The sequence below is a fragment of the Temnothorax curvispinosus genome, unplaced genomic scaffold (assembly GCF_003070985.1).
Source record: "Temnothorax curvispinosus isolate PA1 unplaced genomic scaffold, ASM307098v1 QBEX01004791.1, whole genome shotgun sequence".
Taxonomy (NCBI): Eukaryota; Metazoa; Arthropoda; class Insecta; order Hymenoptera; family Formicidae; genus Temnothorax; species Temnothorax curvispinosus.
Genome location: NW_020214571.1, coordinates 18,569 through 40,781, shown reverse-complemented (window position 1 = coordinate 40,781; position 22,213 = coordinate 18,569). Strand labels below are relative to the sequence as shown.

Genomic DNA, 22,213 nt, shown 5'->3' with positions numbered 1-22,213 from the left:
CATTTTTGCATGAAATCCATTTAACAACTATTAGATTAGCCTCAACCTTTGAATACTTCTATAATCAAAGGCCCCTCAACATTTTTGCATAAGAGTTTTCGTCTTAGAGTGATCTACAGAATCTGTGAAAAGAACGTCCGGTAATTTTGAAACACTCTGCATACATGTATGTGATATCATATCGCTGCTACATTTGATGAACTGTATCTTATTAACAGGAATGTTATACGTGGTAGCATAAATATTATCATTGTAATGTTTGAATATTATTGTAATAACCGAAAATCACGGTTATAAGAATGTAATGAAACGCGATAAGTGTCATTTCTATTCATTTGAAAAAGCATGAAGTATAAGATGCTATTCTAAGACAAAGGATAAGAAATAGTAGTCAATCATATTTGTAATAAATTACAATTGACTCCTCCTACTCAGGTTTTATCCGGCATATTATATTTTTAATATTTAATACTGACTCAGACGAATACGCCGTTTTTCAAATGTGAAAATGGAAACTTGCGCAAATTCCTTTCATTACTTTATTCGTTCATAAGTTTTACACTATGTTATGTGGAAGATTCTGGTGTTATACATATTTTTATATAAAGGATATTTCTTCTCAAGAAAATATATTTATAAATTGCATATTGAACTCCAAAAATGGAATCTTCTACAGATGTGATGTTACTAGTATTATTGATAATTAGTGATATTCGCAAATTTGCTCATTGCTTATTTTAAGGTATCTGCCAGACATTTTTTATACTTTTGTAAATGATATTGGGGGAAGAAAACTTTTGTTATCTTTGTATGTTATAGCTATGTTATAGCTAAATATTAAATTTGACATTGTGTCAGTGAATGAATATGTAAAAAGAATTTTAATAAAATATCGAGAGAACCCATACTATTTGTATACAATTTAAATTGTATTAAAAAAAGAAACGTATTCAGCGCCCCAAAAACTAAAGAAACGATTATCCTCATTCTTATGCTAAAAAAAGACATTTTTTGTCGAGCAGTGCATTACGGATCTGTTGAACTTTATTCTGATTTTATTTAGAGGACTACGTAAGAAAATTACGAATTTTATTTCTGGTTGTCCCCGCATTTCTAAAATTTATTTATATTTATGCGTACAAATATAAAGTACAGAAACGTAGGAAGTATATACAATAGTGTATTTACAATGACGATATACAAAACTTACGAATTAATATGAGTATATAATAATTATACGCTTTTATACATGCTTATGTGACTAATACGAGCTTCGTCATTAATAACTTACGCCACTTGAATACACCTACGCGCTCACGGCTTACGCTATAAATACAAAAACTATTTGGTAATCGTTGGTACCACCAAGAGAGTACTGATTCTTTGTGAAGAATTAAATCGGTTTATTTAAAGAAATCTTTTTATGGAAACAGCTTCTCTTTCTTTTGCGTTATTTCTGCACGTGCAAAGTTTGACATCTGTAAACTCAGAATTACGGTTGACATATCCATATACTGAGATATCTTATTGTGTCGTGAATTAGCTGACTTCTCGTAAATAAGCGATGTTCTCCTCTTGCGTCGCTCTCTTAATACTCACGTTTGCAATAACGATCAAGTCAAAATGAGAGAGTGAGCGAGAGAAAAAGCATGCCACGATATTTTCATTGCTACTAAAATAAGATTAATGACAGGAAGCTTCGCAATAAGAATACTGTTCGAACATTATTTTTCTAATGACTTCGTAATACGGTCATTCGATTGTACCTGCGATGAGAAAACTTTGAAGTAGCGCGTATCATCAATACGATGTAACTGAATTCAAATTAACGTATCAAGTCATAAAAATTGGGATATCAAAAGATTTTATCATTTAAACCGCTATCTCGCGTGTGTCTTAATTATTCTCAAATTTATCTGACTGATTTGATCATTCTATGCAATAAAACTCTTACGGCTAGTTCTTTATATTATTAGAAATAGAATTACACATACAGAGGGTGACCCGTAAAGATCGTAACAACGCTTAAGGACAGATTTCTGAAATTATTTTGAGAGAATCCTAATATCAAAGAAATGAAGCTGTAATAGTTTTTTAATTATAAGCATTTAACATTAATGAATCAGGTCGCCTAAGGTTCGCACAGTCAGGTACAGAAAACGTCTGATGCCTTTTCGCTAGAGTTTCTCAAATAATAGTTTGGGCACTTCCATTTTCAAGCAAACTGTGATTGTGTGTTTTTCAAAGATGTTTAGTATCCGCGCAGTTTATTGTACAATGCGCAGTATCAAAGACGAAAACTGACCGTCACCTCTGTTGATTATTTAGCAGGATCGTGTGGCAGGATCGATTTCGGGAATCTCGCGAATAAGATTGAGCAAGCAAGATATACTGGAATATATTTTGAACAGTACAGAAACGTAAACTTAGATAAACTCTTGTGGAACTGAAACAGTAGCGGCTTGTACAACAACGTGCTGCTTACTGTTGCGTGCGCGACTGAACAGAGATGCGAGCCGGGGGGAAGAAAGAAAACAAAACGCTAACGCATGCACGGTCGCTGTTGCCTCAATAATAATAACGGCGTGAAGCGCGCCAAGCTTAAAGCCCATTTCACGGTGACAATCCAACAACCTCTCTTGTCAATATCGATATAAAGATTACATATATGCAAAAATAGTGAGATCACTTTTGCTAAAAGTCGCAGTCTATATAGATAATAACATCTTACTAAAAATAACAGAAGAAAAAAACACTGTCGGGTGACATTTCTTTCAGAGATTTATTGTTTATTTTATACACATAAGATGCATTTGTGCAAAGTCAGTAAGAGCGATCTCACTATCTTTGCATATGTAATCTCTATCTCGACAAGATGGGCGGCAGTTAACTATCATTTTTAGCACTGTGAATTGTACCACACATTTGAGCGCGTAAATTTTAGACGACTCTGTTCGCTAATTTTTATACTTATACACAAAAACTGTTACAGCTTCGACATTTTGTACTAAGATTTTCGTCTCAAAGTGACCACAAAAATTTATCCTTAAATGTTGCGAAAATCTTAATGGGACACTGTGTATTCAGGGTGTCTGATAATTACCGTCTCATCTCTTGTGCAGATAGAGCGGTTTAACTGGATAGAGAAGTCCTTTACCATTTTACGAGTTTCTCAATAATTAATGAAAAGTTAATTAACAAAGACTTGCGAATAAGCGTGTAATGTGCATCCACGTGATTCAACGACAAGAGACAGCGTTACGCATTATTTGTGATTGCTAGACGCACGTTCCTCGCGTTACGCGTTGCAACCACAATCATTGTGTAGCACTAGGTCTCTTCTCGCCGAATCGCGCGGACACACGCTCTTTACTGATTATCATCTCATTAATTACCGCAAAAATAGCACAGGACTTTTCGAGTCTACCCACAAGAGGTAGTCCGCGAAATATGAGAAACCCTGTATAATGATTAAACAACAATCTACTCAGGCACGTTGATTTATGGTTTATGGTAAAATGGTAAAATCGTGGATCCAACACACAAAAATATTATTTTTTCATTACATTCGTCAATATTCATTAATTTTTTTTTAAAGCAGGAAGTCGTTCCCTTTAACGTCACCTTCTGCTAGTCCTTCAAGAATTATCATTAACTTTAGGCTTCGGAAGGTCCGAAAGATCGAACCCAAATAATAGAATTTCGAAAGCAATCAGGAAATATATTGTTTATTCAACTACCAAATTACCGTCTGGTTTCGCTGGCCTCTGCATCAAAGAGTGGTGTTTTCTTCAATTTCCATTGTGAACGGGAAATCGCAATCTAATGACAGCCGCAACTCTTAACGACCATGTTCTTGTATTTCTTCAGGATGACATTGCTCTCATCCAGGAAATACAGAACCGAAATGGCCGAAAGCTTAGTGGGCGCGCAGCACGGCTTGGGTACCTTGCCTGGGCTCACCAAGTGCACTAGAGTCTGAACTATCGCGTGATTGGTCGCGTTCATATGAGCGTTCAACGGAAAGTTGCACTCCCCGCTGCAGTAATACGCGTCATATCCATCCGGCGCGATAATCCAATCCTGCGTAACGAAATAAAAGGTATAAGGAATGACGCATGTATGATCTAAGGCGCCTGCTGGTCCCTCACCGCGCGCACTCGTCGGATTCGTAGAAAAAACACGATTCCTCGCCTGTGACACCGTGTAATCCGACACGGCTGCCGCGAGGGAACCAGAGGTTTTAAAATACGCTGATTAATGGCTCACCTGCCACTGCAAATCGCGAAAGCTGACATACAACGTTTGAATCTTGCAGGTCCGTGAATATTGCGCTCCAGGATCTGCAAAAACATATTATCTTTCGTCACTGCACGTATAGCTTCTTCATTTATGAATTTTGCCGATTGACATAGAGAACAGAAATGAAAAAGAAGAAAGAGAAAGAGGAAAAGAAAATCAAATTTATATTTCATGTTCACATATAAATTAATTATATGTAAATGTACATAAGTTAAATGGGATTGCTGTATCCCATACTTACCAGTGTAAGGATTATTTCGGTAATCCCAACTAGTTACCTCGCTCTTCTTCTTCCTCTTAGCATCGCGTTTCTGTCGGACTTTGGCCTCTCTTACGCCCGAGCTCTTGAAGTAACCCACTATGAAGGGTTGCTTGTCCGGATCACCACGGAGTCCTACCGCTATCCCGATATCTTCCGGTTTCACTTCGTGCGCTGCAACACATCAATTGAAGGAATGAACGGATGAAGTCATTAAACTGGTAGCAGCAATGACAGCTTATTTTTCTCTAGGAATATATTTCTTCAAAGGACAGAGAGATACGATCGACTGAAGCAATACAGAAGAGTAAAATAATGATATACGAAAGAGCCATATCTGAAATAGAGGAGGAAACAAGAGAGAATACATATATATATAAAAAATGCATAAAGAGAAGGAAAACATGTTGAAAGCCGCTAGAAATATCGATGCATCGTTACTCTTGACGCGCTCGAGAGAGACGTTCTGCGAAAATCGCGTTGCGAAAACAGGAGGCTCACATATTTCGAATCTTTGTTCCGTAAGTGGAATGTATCGAGTATACGTGTTTATTAGAATGGCCTGCGTCTCGGGTATTATTAATAGTCAACCTTCATGAATATTGAACGCTCAAGAATCCCGGCGCAAAGTCAAGCCCGGCTTATCTTAGACGTTCACTTCCAACGCGCGTTTCAGTCGTCTCGTTTTAATTGCTCTGGAAAATTCCAGGATTGTTGCACAAGAGGTCCTCGCACAAAATTCGTGTCCGTTCGAGCGAATCGGATTTATCGAGCGGAGACGCGTGCTTATCCATCTTTTTTTTATTTTATTTTCACGATCGAGGTCCGGAGAATCCCTCGATATTTTTTTCATTACAACTTCATTACGCCGATAATTCGATCGTTGGAAAGTTATCGCGCCCGTTTACTCGGACTCGGATTATTCCTCGCGATCCTATCTCTCTCGGCAAATGAAGTCTTAAGAAAAAAGAATAGTTCCGCGATAAATATCGATCCCGATCGCGGCGAGATCGGGAATGCCTAGGAGAGGCCTCGTCGCCGCTCGAACGATCGTGTATGCAAACGATCCGGTCGCACTCGCGCCCGGAGAGTACCGTCCCCCCCGGCTTGTACCGCAGTACCGCGGTGCGTGCGGGCCCGAGAAAGCTAGTAAATTGACCGGCAGGAATGCGCATTCGCCGTGATTGCGGCGGACACCTGCCGCCGCAGTTGTTGCACTTTGCGCTGCTCCTGAGGAATGCACCGGGCACCGCGGCGCACGGCTGCCTGCCTCTCCGAGGCGACGTATTTCAAGTTCTGTGTCAAGTAATTTTGTCATGCTTCCCGTACGCTCCAGCAGTCCAGCATCGGCTGGTCGCATCGGCGCGGCGATGAATGGCCATTAAATCCACGCTCTACCTCCTGTACATATACGCGTATAGCCGCATAAGGGAACGTAATTACGGTTTTCGAAAGCGGACACGCGATGCCGCCGACGCCGATCGTAGCTGTAAATTAAAAGGTTGATTACACTTGGTGAACGTCGTCGGGATCATTCGCGGACGATTTCGCTGTTTCTCCTTTCGTTATTAATCCGCATTCAGAGAATTCAGCGGTTTCGCGCAGGATTAGACCAAAAAAAGAGAGAAAAAGAAGCGATTACGGAATTAGGATACATCGGAGTAATAAAACTCTTCATTCAGCTGTGCGCGTTCATTCTTCTTCGCGCAAGGTAAATTGAGTTCGGAAACTACAGTTTTATTCGATACCATGGTAACTGACGAGAATATCTTCCAATTGTTACCATCAGCATGGACGATGGATTGAATTTTTACCTAAAATAAATCTTCGAACTCATAACTTTGCCGAAATAATCAGCGTCATTGCTAATGCTTCATCTCTTCAATAAAGAATCACTGCCAATTTGATCGAGAATTTGATTTGTGCGGTCGAAGAAACGGATGTGGCTAAAGAATGCATAATTGTTGGTTTATATTTAGAATTAGCTTATATTTGGACACAAGTGGGGTATCCTTGGAGTTTCTCACGCGGAGAAACACGCGGCGAGAGAAAGAGAGAGGGGTAGAGAGAGCGAGAGAGAGGTAGGAATCAGGCGTAAAGATTCGTGAGAGGCATGTGACTCTCCGATCTTGCGTTTTATATTGAACGATCAAAGGTAAACCGGTTGCGGGTTCTGAAGAGCGAGACGAGAGGAACGAGGAGAGAAGCCAGATGAAAGAGAAAGAGAGCAGGTAATGAAATAATCTAGGCGCGGCGAACAACAAACCACACGTACACACGTACACACATGTACAGATGTAACATGCTTGAATACGTATGCGCTATTTGTGATTGATTCGATATTTATATCCACATTAATATCTAACGTTGCCCATCTTATTACAATTTTCATACAAAATATAATAACGCTTACAATAAGTTTACAAATTCTTATTTTGTTTTTGTTCAATCAATAAATATACTCTATTTAAAATATCTTAGGCCATATTGGCAATACAAAATTTGGACTAAATGGAACGAAACTTATATCAATTATGAGGAGACTCGTTATCAAGGATAGTGAGACGAAAATATGATGAGTGTTTATTACTGGTCTCTTCTAAGAGAAGCTGTCAACAGCTTACGAGAGGCAAAAGATTTCATACAAAACATTTTAATATATCTTTTTAATTACAAATGAAGTTATTGCAAACATAAAATTCTTTAATTTTTATACTGTTATTTTTTTTCCTGAAATTTTGGCATTTACTATTCATTGCAAAATTTTGAAATTGCGATAAAGGCATTTCTAAATGTGTAGGAACATTTTGCTTGGCAGATCACGTTAATGACCGTATTGCCGAGATAAAGGCGTTTTAATATTTAAATAACAATTCGGATAACAAAAAACGATCTTTTTGAAACTAAATGAATAAATAGTTACTCTCGCAGTCAAATAGTTTTATGTTATTCCTAAACGATTAATATCTTATAACTAGCTCGATTACGATCTGCTCGGCAGCTGTGTTGTGTTACCAAATCAAGCGGAATTTTCATCGTGATAATCTAACAAACAGGTGTAGATTATCTATCTTCCTTGGCAACAATTCTCGTTCAGAAATTCAGTGACAAAATCGAGCCCAATCCTTTTCGTCGTATCTCTTTTTTTTCCTTCACCTTTTTCTCTCTGTTTTTTTTTCTCTCCTGTCCTACTCAAGAGAACTGCTGTTCTCTTGAATATAACGTGAGCACCTCTCGAGTGAGTCTACCTCATCAGCGTGGGAAGACAAGGCGACGCCATCGCAGATGATGTGTGGTAACAAAGTGTGCGAGTCAATCGCAAGCAAGATCAAGAGAAGTCAAACAACGTTTAACTTCTCAAAAGCAATAGAACAAGCTTAAGTTTTTTCAAATATAATTATATTAAACTGTAAAAAAAGAAAGCGCGGCAAAGCCACGAAACTTAACCACAAAAAAACTTTACGCCGAAATTACATAGCTTCGACATTTCATTTATAAATTTGCAAATTTGTAATATTGACTTCAATGTAATCAAGTCTTTAATTAATGATTTGAATTAATGAAAAGTGTCAGTTCTCGTGGTATTAAAGAGATTCGGATATTTTCAACGCTACGAAATGCGATTTTTCGTCAATCTAAATCGCGATGAGACGCAGTACGAGTAAGCGTCTCTTCTCGTGAGTCACAAGTGCAGAAAAACTAGGAAGAGATTCGAGATTCAAGAGCTGTCAACTCGCTACTAATCTTTCGTGTCACGCACACGCGCTTTAGCACAAAGGTATGGCAGTGAGAGCGCTGAACAGGTAATAGTACACGAAAGAAACACACGAATACACATGACCGCCAGGCGTGTGAGAAGTTGAGAACCGAGGAAAGATACGCTCCTCTAATTCAAATAAAACACTTGAAGCCTACCTACATTTTTAAAATATTGCTTTAATTCCTTTTAGTGACACAAGTCGACACAAGTGTCGTTCTGTCTTTGTTATTCATTGAATGCCAAGAAGGATAGAACGATGTTTGTGTCGACTTGTGTCACTAAAAGGAAAGCAGCCATTATGAGGCTCTCGGAAACCAAACTGAATCGACTCAAATAAAAGATTAAGAAAATCGACGAAATTATAAACTAATCATGTATACTAAAATTTACAAAAAGTGGAGTTGATTAACTTGGCTTCCGAGAGACTCGTATATAGGAAATCGATCGATTGTTCTTTTTAATTATTATTACTTTCGTCGCCTAAAAATAGATAGATATGAAAGGCGTATTTCCGGACAATCAAGAGTTAAGATTTGAGTTTCCTCATACTTCGCTCGCGACCCGATTTCGATAAATATCGAACGTGTTTATTATCAAACCGGAAGCCCTTCTATATTTAGCACGCCGTTCCTAAGAAGTCGGGCTAAGAAGTTCCGATGGAAACACGTTAAGAGAGACTTGCAATTTAATTCGCGTTTAGAGTTCTTACTCGAACGTTCCGCCTATTCTTTTCTTTATAAATATCTTCTTTTTGTCTCTTAATAATACATCCAGACGGGAATAACGTGGATAAGAATAAAATTTTTTATTTTGCAATTTTAAATACCAAATAAATATCTTGCGGCATTTTTTTCAAGACAAAAACAATCCAATGGAAGGAAATTAGAAAAGATAAAAGCGCTTACCTGAACGTTCATCGCGTACGGAGAGATACAGTCCTCGATTTCCTTCCGGATTGTTTATCCAGTGATCAAGAGCCTCGGTGGTGTTGAATGTCAGCCAGCCCCTCTTGCTGTCCGTAACATTTACGGCATCGATGTACTGTAATTCTCGAATCCTGAAATTGAGACGAGAGAGCTGTATCTCTATCCCGCTCCCGGATAAATTTGCAACAAACAATATAGGAATGCGTACGAATTTATCGTTGTAGTGAATTTTCTAATTGACGGTTCGTCTAAATTTACGAGAACTTATTTCAACGAATCTTATTTCAAGATACGATGGCGAAAAATACATTTGACGCTTAGTATCGAAGAGTTGCAACAATCAACAGCCTAAATAGTAAATAAGTCACGCTCGTGCGTAATATAGGAAGCAAAGCAATATAAGAAGTTCAAAGGCCAAAATGCGAACAAGTTAGGAAGAGTTAAAGTAAGTAATATAAACTAATAGCCTATTTCGAAAGTTGACTTCGGGCGATTCGACAAAGACTGATTGTACTACACGAATGAATAAGTGATTCCGAAAGACTACGTATCCTCAAATGCGGATATTCACATACGCACTAATATTTTACTAATAGCTATTCATACTCAGAAATTCTTCAAATTAAAAAAAAAACTACGTTTATGTAAGATATATCCTAGAACATATTTTTAAGCTCCGATTCGTTTAGTATCTCTTTCCATCAATATAGATTAATTTTAATCTCGGTTCAACTTACTCTTCTTATCTTTTTCTAATTCTTAAAACTAGAAAAAGACAAAAAGCAGTTGAACCGAAATTAAAGTTAATCTACATTGTTAAAAATGAACGGACACAAGAAATGCAGAGAATTTCAGTCTCTCCATTACATGAAATCGCCACAGGCATTACTGATTACGGTGCAACGACAGGTATTCTTTAGTGTAAATAAATAGACGTATAGGTACTCCGTGCACGTAAACACGATGTAAAGCCAATGCTGTACGCTCAACAACACCGATCGTCACGCACGACGTGTCGCTCGAATGCCTCGTCGTGATTCCACGTATTGTAATTTCTAATTAATCGCGAAGCCGCGCGCGTGCCGCGTATCAATAAGATCCTCAGTCAGAGAAAACACGCCGATCATTGTTCATTAAGCAAATGATCTTCGCAGCGTCTAACTCTTATCGTTTTTCCGCAAATCGATTATCGTAATTGAACGGACTGTGAGATTCCCTGCGTTCTTCGGGGTCGAGCCTCGGCCCCGGCTTCCTTTCATCCGACGAAACCGAGATCGAACGAAATCGATTTGCAAATTTGACGAATCCAAATTTCGATTAAACATCCAAACTTTCTTAGACAATGAATAAGGTTTCGATTGGATAGATTTATATATCCATTTGCACGAATATATTTATGGCTCTTGCTAGCAACATATGAACAATTGTTAAACATACATATCTATTAAAAAAATAATTAAATGAGAACAAAAGGATTCTATTTCCAAATCAATAGAAGAAATTTTCTAAAATTCTCAAAGCTTCGCTTCAACTTCCATTTACAAACGATCAATCCTGTCGTTTCAATTGTTAAATGTAACTTTTCGAGAACGCTTATCGACGTTTATCATTGGAATTCCGCATTCATGTTCGTAACGATGTGCCGCGAAGAGGTTTCATTACGAAAGCAACGAGTCGCCAGCTTGTCTCGCGAGGATGAAGAGGCAGGGGGGAGAAAAAGAAGGAGGTAGAGGATGCGTCACGCATAGTTTGACTTTGATGGAAAGAGCCGAAAGAGCCGGCGCGAGGAGGGTGAGAAGAAGATAGACGCAGCAGCGTCCGAGCGCAACTGCGTAGGCAGAGGAGACGAAGAAACACGCGAGGAGAGCCTGTTAGCCCGTCTCCACGGCTAATTTACCTCAATTTACGGAATAGCGTTTCCTGTCGGGGCCTGTATATCGGTCAGGCTCAGGTCGCCGGTGCCAAAAGTCTCCGGGGAGGGAAGAGAAACGGGGACGACGCATGAGACGCGCACTCGGCCTGTCACTCTCCTCAATCCCCCCCCCCGGCAGTAAATCAAACGGCTAGAAGAGGTCGTTCTAGGTGACCGAAACTTGCGAAACGGAAGATTCAAACCTCGGATAACTGGACCTTCGTATCTGATGTGTTAGGAGTTTAGCGCGGGGTCTAATGCCTCGATCTGAGGCCGATTACGCTAAGCTACCTCAGAAGCGAACGTCTCCGTAGATCTTCGACGCAAAATTTCAGGGAAGGCTTAGTTTGCGGTCCCACAAATTTGTTGTAGAACCATCTTCGTTTAACTCTCTTAGCGAAAAATCCGCTGATTGGAATCTAAGAAATTTTTGAGCTCCTTACTCTCCGGAATGTCGAACTTTGAAGACAACTAGAGACGCGCGTGATTCCGAGTACCGAGGAATGCCGGGTGCAGCGACGATCTGTGAAAAGGGACAATTCTCTTCGAATTAAATTCCCTTCGAATAAAAAGGGTCATTGAAAAGTGTACTTAAAAGCACAGTTACGACGGCCATTAGCGGCGACGGAGCGTCTCGTGACTCACGGTTTGTAGGACGGAGCTGCACGTTCATTAGATAGAGCGTCACTAGACAGACCGTCGCCATTTACCGCCGGCGTGGAGGTTTGCCCTCCCGGATTAACTCACCACGCTTTCCTTTTTACGATTCAGTTCCCACCCGGGACGGGTTGGTCCCCGCCGGTGGCCCTGCGGCTAACGGCTACATCTGTATCCACGATGTATTTCCGATTATCCGCTCGTCCGCTCTGCGCGTTATCCGCGCACAATTGTTTCCTAAACCGCCAAACCGCAAGATAAATCATCTTGCAATACACACACAATACGAAAAGAAGCTAAAACGTCTCTCTCGTCCTTTAAGCGAGGAAGATGTATACGATACGAACGAGAAAGATGGAGAAGTCGAAGATACACGAGGGAGAACGTTCGGCGGAATACTTGGAGTTTTTCCCCCTAACGTTCCAGGTAGAACAAATGCCTGAGACTCTTTCGGCGAAGGATTAAGGACCTCCTAATTAGGGGTACGATGACGATGTCAAAAACCGCGAAGGATGCCCGGAGGAACGTGAAATTGGTCTAACCTTAGGCGTCCTTGGCACAAGGCAAAATGGGCGAACAGCGAGTACCGTCTTTCATTTCGGTCTTATTATCGCAACATGAAGATGTTTTTTTTTAACTTTCGTTAAACCGTTTTAAACGAAAAATTTCATTAAAATCCCATCTCCAGATTCTTGCGTTACTTGGCGATTCTTAAATTCGCTTAAATAGTCCGGCGAGATTATCTGGAAGTATAGAAAATGGATAATTCTTCTCTTACCCGTTCTCAGTCTTCAACACCCGGTACACCGTGATTGTGTAGGAGTTATGGATCCTCCGATTCCTCATGTGTGAGTGGTGATACAGCCTAAGCTCACCGCCGATCAAGTATTCTTCAGGTGGTACCTCGGACACGTCGAACCAGAGCCTCTTCCCACGTTCGTGTCTCACCGGCGGGACGTGATGATCTATTTTAAATTACAAGTCTGCGATCAGCACGGGCACCATTCGGAGAGTGGCCGCTCACAATAGTAATCACGCAACAAAAATCATATGTCTCACGTATATCCACGTTCGATTTTAGAGGTTTCTAAGTTTTACTGAATGGGGCGCTCTGAAATTCATTCTTGCTGAAAATAGTTAGACAGAGATAACGATCCAAAAATGATTTAGTTACAACAGCACAAGGTTTCAGGAAGGGACGTATTTTGCACGTTCTTGGTATATATCTTGACAAATTGTCTCTCCGTCCTCACCGGAAGATTCTACCTAATGCAGTCCACTTTAAGAACGATCGTGTAAATGGTCAGCCTAGATTATCGGCGCAAAGCTTTGAAACTTATGACTCAGAACTTCGGTCGAACCATTTCTACGGGAACATCGGGCGGTCAATTAGTCCTTCTTCCCAACGAGGAGATAACGTTCCGTTATCGCGAAACGAAATTTCTACGAGAGAGCTCCGGGGCCGATAATGGGACCCTTGGTGAGTCCCACCTGAATTCTCCGAGGAGGCCCTTAGAAATGAACCGTGGACAATTCGCAGCGTGAAATCGAGCTTTTTCTTACCGTCAAAGTGGTTGCCGCCCTGCGAGCGAAGGAAGGGCGGTAGGGGAGAAGTACCCTTCCTTCGCGGTAGACTCAGGGGGAGGGGGAAAGGGGGTTCTAAGTAATGCCTAATGCCTCCGCTGAAGTGGGCGGCTTGGATCTGAACGGGGACGCGAGGCGAGCGGGCATGGAGGGGAAGGGGGGACATAAAAATTTGTTTTGTTTTTTCGTTCCGACGGTCGCATTCCAACGGTACCAGATTGCCGGGGCCTCCTCGGCTCTCGGGGTGGTCTCAAATAGCTTTTGGGACCGTCCGTGGAGCGTTCTGTGGCGAGCCGCGTTTTTGTTTTTTACGCCGCCGCCCGCCGCCGCCCGCCGCCGCCGCGCGGTACCTTCCCATCATCTCCCCCACCGCCGTGTCTTCCTAATGTGTATGTATGCGTGCGTCAGTACACGGTACGGCGAGAGAAGGGTAGAATAAGTCTTACCCGCGTATTTTCTTAATTCTTGAGATACAGCGGGCGAAATTCTGGTCACATCTTCAATAGAATCTTTAAAAAAAAAAAGGAAAAAAAATTATATGTATAATCTTTTCTAAAAGTGATTCTAAAACAGATTTCTGCTGTCATGCGTTCAGATTCGATACGATGTCAAAACTAGGGAGAAGGGGGAGGGGGGTTTTAATTGACACACGTTCGTATATTGCGAATGAATGGAAAGATCAAACGGCCATCGACATCGCGTCGAAAAAAATCCCCCCGGTCGCACGGATCCGTTACACACATTCAGTTCCGCCGCGAATCCATCCATCTCCAAGATCCAGCAGGATCCTAATCTTCATAATTCGTAGCCGCGCGTCTCCCTCCGGGCAACCGGGCCCGTCCCGCTGTCCGCGTGAAGAAGGAGCAGGGGTGAAAAAGGAGCAAAAGGATGGGAGGGGACGAGCCCGAGCCCCCAAGTTGAGACATTTTAACCTGCCTGTGGCTTCGCGCGCGAGGAAAGAAAGATGCTTATTGACTCGTCTTTCCCAGGGGGGTATCCCATGAAACACGGCGGTGAGAGGGGAACGGAGGGAGAGAAGAGACTTTGTATATAAGACATATGGGGGCCTACACGGCGCGGGGTCCGCGCTCGCGTGTTGTGCAACCCGTGTGGCGATTGATGCACTCCGAATCAATCCTTTCTATCCTTGTTTTTTCTGATTTCGATCCTCCGTTTCTGTCCCTCTGTCTCCCTCGCGTTCCCCTGACCACCATCTTTGTCTTCACCTCGCGCTCTCGTTATCTCGCACCTACAGCGGATATCACTTGCGGTATAATTATACCGATTTATATGCACGCCGCATTTCGCGTCGAGCAGCCTAGAACATTCCTCACCGTTTCCCCGACGAGGACGACAGCAAAATAGAAAACCGGACATACGAACGCGCAGAGAGAACGAGAGGAGGGGGAAGGGTAGGAGGCAATAACGGGTTTCCGGGGAATCTGATGAGCGAGGAAGAAAGAAGGGAAGATGGAGAATTCTTAGATTCCTCATCGGGTTGACGATTTTCTTTTTTAATTCGAATCGCAGAGTCGCGAAACGGCGACAACGCGGTCGATTTTCGAGAACTCGTTACGTGCGCCTCGCATTCCTCCTCGTGACTTCACACCTCAGGAACGTGCCCGAGAGGGAAAACTATGTACCTGTGCTTTAATCTGTCTTGTCAAAGGACTTTGCCGCGCTGGGACATTTCTCGGGGACTACTTGGCACGAGGAATTCGGAGATCGCAAAGAGATGCGCCATGTTTTAGCATTTGAAACATAAAGAACCTTAAAGGCTGTTTAAAGGACCTTCTTTTGTGCAGCAGTAAATTCGACCTAAAGTTCTTCGCAGAAACGATCATGATACCTTTGTAAAAAAGGAGAATAATTCGAAATCTATTCCCTATTTTTCATGTTTCCGCGTTGGACATGCGCAACTTTTTACGATGGCGGATGTTCATATTTCTTAGCAGAAATCGCCATGCGTTGAATAAACTGTTTCGCGCTTGAATCCTGATGTGAATAGCGAACGATTGCAGGTGAACGAACGCGAAGAAGATATTTATTCGAGTGAAATGTGTATCGCATAATCGCACAAAATCTCATTTTCAATTAATTCTTCGAGCCGATTCTTCGAGCAATTTAGCGCCGATTCTATCTTGACACCTGATTTGATCTGCGTTCTCAATATTTTAATATTCAACGTTAAATATATATACGTTAATAATTAGTAATATATGTGTAAAGTTCAAAATATATAATACTTACAATTAAACTTCAAAGTAAAGTAAGGGGCAAGATAACAGTTTGCTTAAGATTAAATAATTATTTTTTGCTTTCAAAGCTATTTACGCATCCTTAATTTACACGAAAGCCATGAACATATAATAATATAATAATATAAATATATAAGAATAAGATAAGACATATAAGATAAATATGTAATAAAAATATATAAATATATAAATATCGGGATAAATATATAAAATATAAAGTATTATATAATTAAGAAGCAATAGATGCTTCGACACTCCAGCTACGAAGAAATCGACTTCAAATTAATCAATAAATCTATCAGTTTCGCTCTGCGTTACTCTCCAGTAAGCTCCTCTCAATCGATTTGATTCATACTCACTGTGTGTCATGAAAGTCATGATGACATCGCTCTGATCGATCGCCTTCAGCTCCTGACCGCTGAGGTCGAACTCCCCGGCCTTGTGACGATGCGCCATGGGCTTCTCCTCCTCGTCCTCGCCAAGGGCGTTCTTGTAGATGTCCAGCAGAAACTTGGGCGCCGACCTCCTGACTTGGGGAGGTCTGCTGACGGTGTTCCGCGGACGTTCCGGGAGTCCCAGCAGATTCAGGATCTCGTGCTCCACCTCGCGCTTCTCACGCTGATCCACCACACGGTGGATTATCGTCTGATCGTATCCGTTGTCCACGTATAAACCGCTCATCTTCTCGGCGCTACCAACGGTCAAATCGCCGAGGATTGATGCGAGGATCAGCAGGACGGAAAGGGGTTGGACTGACATGATTATATCGAGGGGAGATCAGTATCTTTTAATCGCAACGACCTTTTGCCTCCCTTTTCGAACCCCTGCTCTTCTTCCTATCGACTTTTCTTTTCCCTTCTTCTCTTTCACTCCGCAAGATACTTCGGCTCGTGCCTTAATCACTGAACAGAGTTTTCTGACTTCTCTCCTCTTCTCCGTCTCGTAAATTCTTCTTTCTTTTCCTCTCCTCACTTTCCTCCGCTCATTTACCTGCGAAAGAAGGGAGACTCTTCACCTTTCTCTTCCCGTGTTTTCTTCAACGCCGCGGCGTCGTATCTTCCCGCAGCTTCAGCGACGGCACGAAAGTTCTGGAACTATTCGAACGTCATCGGGCACCTCGAGCGAACGATTCAAGGGTCACCGAGACGGAGAGTGCTTAGTAGCTAAACAAGTTCAAGAATCTAAAGTGGTTGAAAATCTAGGGACTCGACGATCCCATCGCGAGCCGACAGTCGAGATTCTTGAGTAACGGTGATCTTGATCGATACGGATCCTGGTGAACGGTGATCTGGATCAACGACGCTCTCCGGCACGGCAATTGCGCGCGTTGCGGTCTCGTTGTCAGGAATGGACATCGCGTGCGCGCGCGCGCACACACGTACACACACGCGGCTACAGACAGCGCTCTTCGTCCTCGAGTGTCCTTAGCGGCTTGGTGACCTCGTGCTACGACTCGCTCCGCCGTTTCGTCCGCTGGTACCATGAAAATCTCGGTGACCGCGGCTGTCCCGATCGTCGCTCTTGTCGGCGCGCGCCAGAAATTCTATGTCGCTACGACTGTGCCGGGATTCGACGATTTCGATGAGGGAAGCGGGAAATTTGCCGTGCATCGCGCTTTCCCCGATGATGCGTTGCGCGTTTCTGTCGAATTACGGTACCGTCACTGTTTTTCCTCAATAGCAACTCCAGTTTACGTCGCGAAACAACTCCGCTAAGTCTAGGTTCCAGATCTAGCTTGAATCTTCTTGCCTTTCAAGAAAGCTCTTCTCACTCGCAACAAACAGTGCAAAACGTCAATGCTATAAACTCCGCAATAACTGTCCAAATCTTTACTAATTTAAAAATCCAACTATTAATTTGAATTAATCTCTAATATTAAAAAAAAAAAAATACAGAAAAAACGATCACTTCTCCCGAATATCCTTATTTCTGCCGGACGCTTCTTTGGAACTTTGCAATACACTGCTCAGCACTCCGAGGCACTCTGTCGAGAGTATGGTGCTCGCAAAACTGACAAACAACACCAGGGTTGATTGCCGATCGTCGACGTGACGAGGAACGATTGGCGCTCGTCGGGATCGGTGACACCCAGGATCGAGATCCGGACGATCTCTCGCTAGGTGCGATCGAGCGTCTGTCAACGACTGTCGATGCAGACTCGGGGGAACCAGCGGCGTACGCCCGTCGTCGGTGGACCGTGAGTGACCGTGGGTCACCGCGGGTGACTCCTGGCGACTCTCGCGATGCCAGTGCCAGTCTGTTTGTCTGGCCCATGCCAGTCGTCGTCCCGAGTCGTCTCTCTAGCGAGCTCACCGCCTCCCAGGCCCGTACCGAGGCCCGCCCGATCCCCCGCTCCCCGAAGCTCGATCGCCAACGTTGACCCTTTCTCTCTTCTCTCTCTCTCTTGGCAAATCGGACAAGGCCTCCTACTCCTCCTCCTCGTTTACATTCAGTATGTAAATGCTTTATTGTCGTTTTATTAATGTGACAATTCCGCGAAGGCGGAATCTTAAGTTTGAGCGGAAGTTATTCAACATTTGTGACTTTATATTTACATAAATATAATAAGAATGACAATAATGATGATAAATAAATAGTATAAAAATTAATTTACAAGTGAAAAGGAGGATACGTGCAAATAAATGGTGGTTTAATCGATATTTTGTGAAATAAAAAAAAATTGCTGGTATCACAATGAGATCTTTCTTTCTCTTTCCTTCTTTTTATCTTTTTCTAGTTTTAATTTTACGTTATTCGAGAATTATAAATTTATTTTCTAATATACTTGTTAATTATAATAATATTAAAAATTAAACATTAAATATTATATCCGTTCATAATATTAAATTAAATACAGAATAATGTCAGTACGATAACTAAAATTTTATAATGCTTGTTTAAAATAATCTGTCAAGTATAGAACAGAAAAAACTTTACAATATACATGTTTGTACGTTTAATGTGTAGATATATATTGAATAATACATATCATAATTATATAAAATATACGGATTTATTTTTATTTGAAGCACAATGGAGAGCTTTTGGCTCGTTGTTCGCACGTTCCTGGATCATAGAGGTAGGACCGCCCCTGACGAACGAGTAGGCGGTTAGTATTGGCAACCAGGACTGGTCGCCGATAACTCGACTCTTTAACGAGGTGGTATCGTGCTCCAGGACTAGAGGACGCGATGGCGGCCTGCGAGGCAGGAAAAAGATTTTTCTACGTGGGCAGCTAATATTTCTCAGCTCGCGGATCGTATTCTTATTAATATTGGCGAGATAGGGCGGTCAATCTTAGGGCGTTCAGCAATTTAAAAGATAAACATATAAAACCGCCAATAAAATTCACGTGCTAACTTTTATGAAACGCCTCTTCGAAAATGTTACGTCTGTTATTGACGTTTCTCGCAGCTACCACGTTAAATCGGAGTAATAGACTGAAACTATTACCGATCACGCGGCTAACAACTGATATTTGAATATTCAATACTTCTTTATACAATGTGTCGAGAATACACCTAATATACTGAGAACATCCCTATATTTTATATTTTTGCGATATCTTTCGAACATTCTCAAAATCTACATGTGCTGTTATAGGGGGAAGATAATATTTACATAAATATTTATATAAACGCGATTAGTATGATCCAATGGATCATATATACGGTGTGCACGCCGTGTATAATTGACAAATCGTAAAAGGAACGGCGAAGCTGAGAGATTAGTGGCCGGTGGTGAAAGTGAATTCAAGCCGCAAATATCAAATGAAGGCGATATGAGCGGCGCGAATAAAAATATCGACTCCCGTTAACTTTGCCAGCTTTCTCGGCGTCTATTCAAATCCGCGGGGCCGAGTTAATCCCCTCGAAAATGAATCCGGTACCTCAGCGCTTCCCGTCGAAGACGCTCAAAACCTTAAAGCCCACTTTAGGCGATCTACAATCCACGTTCGGATTTCGGAACGAAGTTCTAATCGTAATTTTATATGCCGCGCGTATTTTGATGCCGTGCACTTCGACGAATATATTTTATACATGTATTCTAATTCTTCAATGCGATTACACGACGTATAAAACTATAAGTAAAATTCTATCTTAAATTTTGACACAAATTACATTATATAGATCGTCGAAGCTGCCTCATGAATTAAATGTTAAATGATTTTAAAAGTTTCTTTCGCTGAGATATAAAGCGCACTCTTTTATAATTTCGCGATTTTGGAGGATTTTTCTGGTAAAAATGTGTAAAATTACTTGAAAAATAGAACATAATATAAAATTCGAACGATTAAGCAATTAAACGTACGAACTTTCTATTCTTTAGTTTTCATCTTTCGATCTTGCACTGTTAAATATTAAAGGATGAAATTTAAACCAATACCTTAAGTTAAATAACATTTTGTTATTTTTAATTATCATGTGTCAAAATTTATTATTTTAACACAAAACAGTATTATTTTGACTTCGTTGGTTTGGTTAAATTAACAACATATTTTGAGTAAGAGCAGTGCCAATAACAATTGTTAAAAATGACTCAAATTGAGTATAATTTGACACTACAAAAACAGGGTGCGCGAGCTAAAAATTTAAATCTTACGCATTGTTGGACGGTACAAAAAAGTCGGGAATATGATTTCGGTAAAATAAGTATGGAAATGTTCACACTTCACCTTTCCGCACCCACGGGAAAGTTACGCAATCGATCTTGAGGTTCCAGTCTCTTCGAAAAGTGATATTTTCATTGGACCCATGTACATTCCTCTGTAGAAGCGTGTGGAAATAGATAAGACGCATAACGATGGGCAGAAATACTAATAGATAATATCTAAAAGCAAATTGTTGCCTTATTAGGCACACATAAGTCACAGGAAAAGTCTGTTGTATAAGAAAAATCCATTCATCGCATACTTTTGCCATCACGTTGCATTTTGACTCACGTTTATCTAACATGAAAAGTGTAAAAAAATACTCCAAATAAGAAAGAAGCTTTCAAGTTTATCGGAAACTCCTTTTTCCCCTCCCAATTTTCATTTTTCGATGACTCGTCTTTTGTCATTGCGAAAACAATACGCGGGAAGTTACTTAAAGCAGACTGCGCATTCAAACATTACGTGAACAAAGGACAGAGAATAGAATGTTACTGATATTTTCTGAAAAAAAAAAAATACGTACTTAATTGCAGAGTTAGTGTCTGAAAATGGATTTTTTATCGCATTATAACTCAATTAAAGAGACTAAAAAAATTATCTGCGAAATTAAATTTTCAAAATTAGGGATCAGTTTTACAGTTTTTCAGATTCCATATCCAGATCTTTTGGATTGCTCCACCAGAATCTCCAATATGGAAATCAATTTCGAAATACATGATATATTGTAGAGTCTAATTGAGAAATCTTTGAATAAATTATCTAGTGCCTAGTTGGGAGAATTAAGAAAGAGACGGAAAGCTGTTCAAGTATTTTAAATCACACTTTGGGCGATCTGATAATCCGCGTCAGTTTCAGAATAAAATTCTGTTTATAATTTTATGTGTATTTTGACGTACCTATGTGTATTTTATTTTAATATATTTTGTGTGCGTGTGTATTTTGATTTCTAAAATGTTTTTCGTATTACACACCGTGTAATACAAAAAAATTATAAATAGAACTCTATCTTGAATTACAGAAGTAAAGCGCATTTTAAACAATCAATTATTTTGCTACATTTCAGGATACAATTATTATTTATATTATTTTATGCGACGTGTATTTTAATATATATTTTACATACTTATATTGTATATTTTGGTCGCTTCAAGTTCAGGTGTTTTATTACACGGCACATAAAACAATGAATAGAATTCCAGCACACGAATTCCTGAATTCTTGATGCGAATTACAGGTCGTCCCAAGCGCGCAGTGCTTCCGATTTTTACGGACGATTAAGTATTCTGCCGAGCGAGAGGTGCCCGCGTCAATCCGCGTTAATTTCGGATACGCTCTTCGGGCTGCGCCGTCTCTTTGTGGGATGGCTGGGCGCGTCAAGTTGGTTCGGGCCATGTCTGTGTCAAGTTGGTGCCAAGAAGTCTACCGGCGCGCGCGATAACCAGCTGCACCGGTAGACTGCCTGCTGCCCGCACGCGGGCCCCGCGGGGCCCCGCAGGGCCCCCGGGACCGGTTATACTTGACCCAGCGCGCGATTCGTTGCGCGGACGGTGCGTCCGAGACCGGATCGCGCCGTCCGCGCTACCGAAAAACACACACGCGCACGTAACGAGCGCGGCTCGAAGGCGCGCGGATCGCGCAGATACAAGTCACAGGAACGGTAAGACGGGTGGACGTCGACTCGGCACAGGGAGAGGAGGGAGTAGATTGGCAGGAATTCACTGTCGGGGATATATGAAACTTCGCGGCTCCAGGCTCCAGAGACGGACGTTTGTACACAGATAAACCACCGAGGAGATACGCTCCTTAGCTTATTTTTAATTCATTACTCAACTGTACGTACCTTTCGAAAAGTTACGGAATCAAGGATCTACGGAAGCAAAAATTGTTTTTCCTCTCCGAAA

At 41.3% G+C, this 22,213-nt stretch overlaps 1 protein-coding gene across 2 annotated transcripts; it reads right to left on the bottom strand.

Annotated features, from left to right (window-relative positions):
- Window positions 1–894: 894 nt before the first annotated feature.
- Window positions 895–17,911, bottom strand: LOC112454113 (protein 60A). Of its 2 annotated transcripts, XR_003040693.1 has the most exons (7): window positions 16,018–17,911; window positions 12,595–12,781; window positions 9,227–9,378; window positions 4,544–4,735; window positions 4,270–4,343; window positions 2,635–4,083; window positions 897–2,311 (listed from the first exon to the last, which is right to left on the bottom strand). XR_003040693.1 is itself a non-coding variant. In XM_025015331.1 (6 exons), the coding sequence occupies exons 1-6, from the start codon at window positions 16,415–16,417 to the stop codon at window positions 3,823–3,825; spliced, it is 1,266 nt and encodes a 421-aa protein (XP_024871099.1). In that variant the 5' UTR covers window positions 16,418–17,911; the 3' UTR covers window positions 895–3,822. The 2 variants fall into 2 exon arrangements, 1 of the variants encoding a protein (XP_024871099.1); XM_025015331.1 differs by having other exon boundaries at window positions 895–4,083.
- Between the last annotated feature and the right edge of the window lie 4,302 nt (window positions 17,912–22,213).

Coding starts and splice junctions, on each gene's coding strand:
- LOC112454113 (XM_025015331.1), bottom strand. CDS start 16,417: ATGTCAGTCCAACCCCTTTCCGTCCTGCTGATCCTCGCATCAATCCTC. Junction 9,379..12,594: donor GTGTTGAAGACTGAGAACGG/GTAAGAGAAGAA, acceptor TCTCAATTTCAG/GATTCGAGAATTACAGTACA. Junction 4,344..4,543: donor CCGAAATAATCCTTACACTG/GTAAGTATGGGA, acceptor ATGTTTTTGCAG/ATCCTGGAGCGCAATATTCA.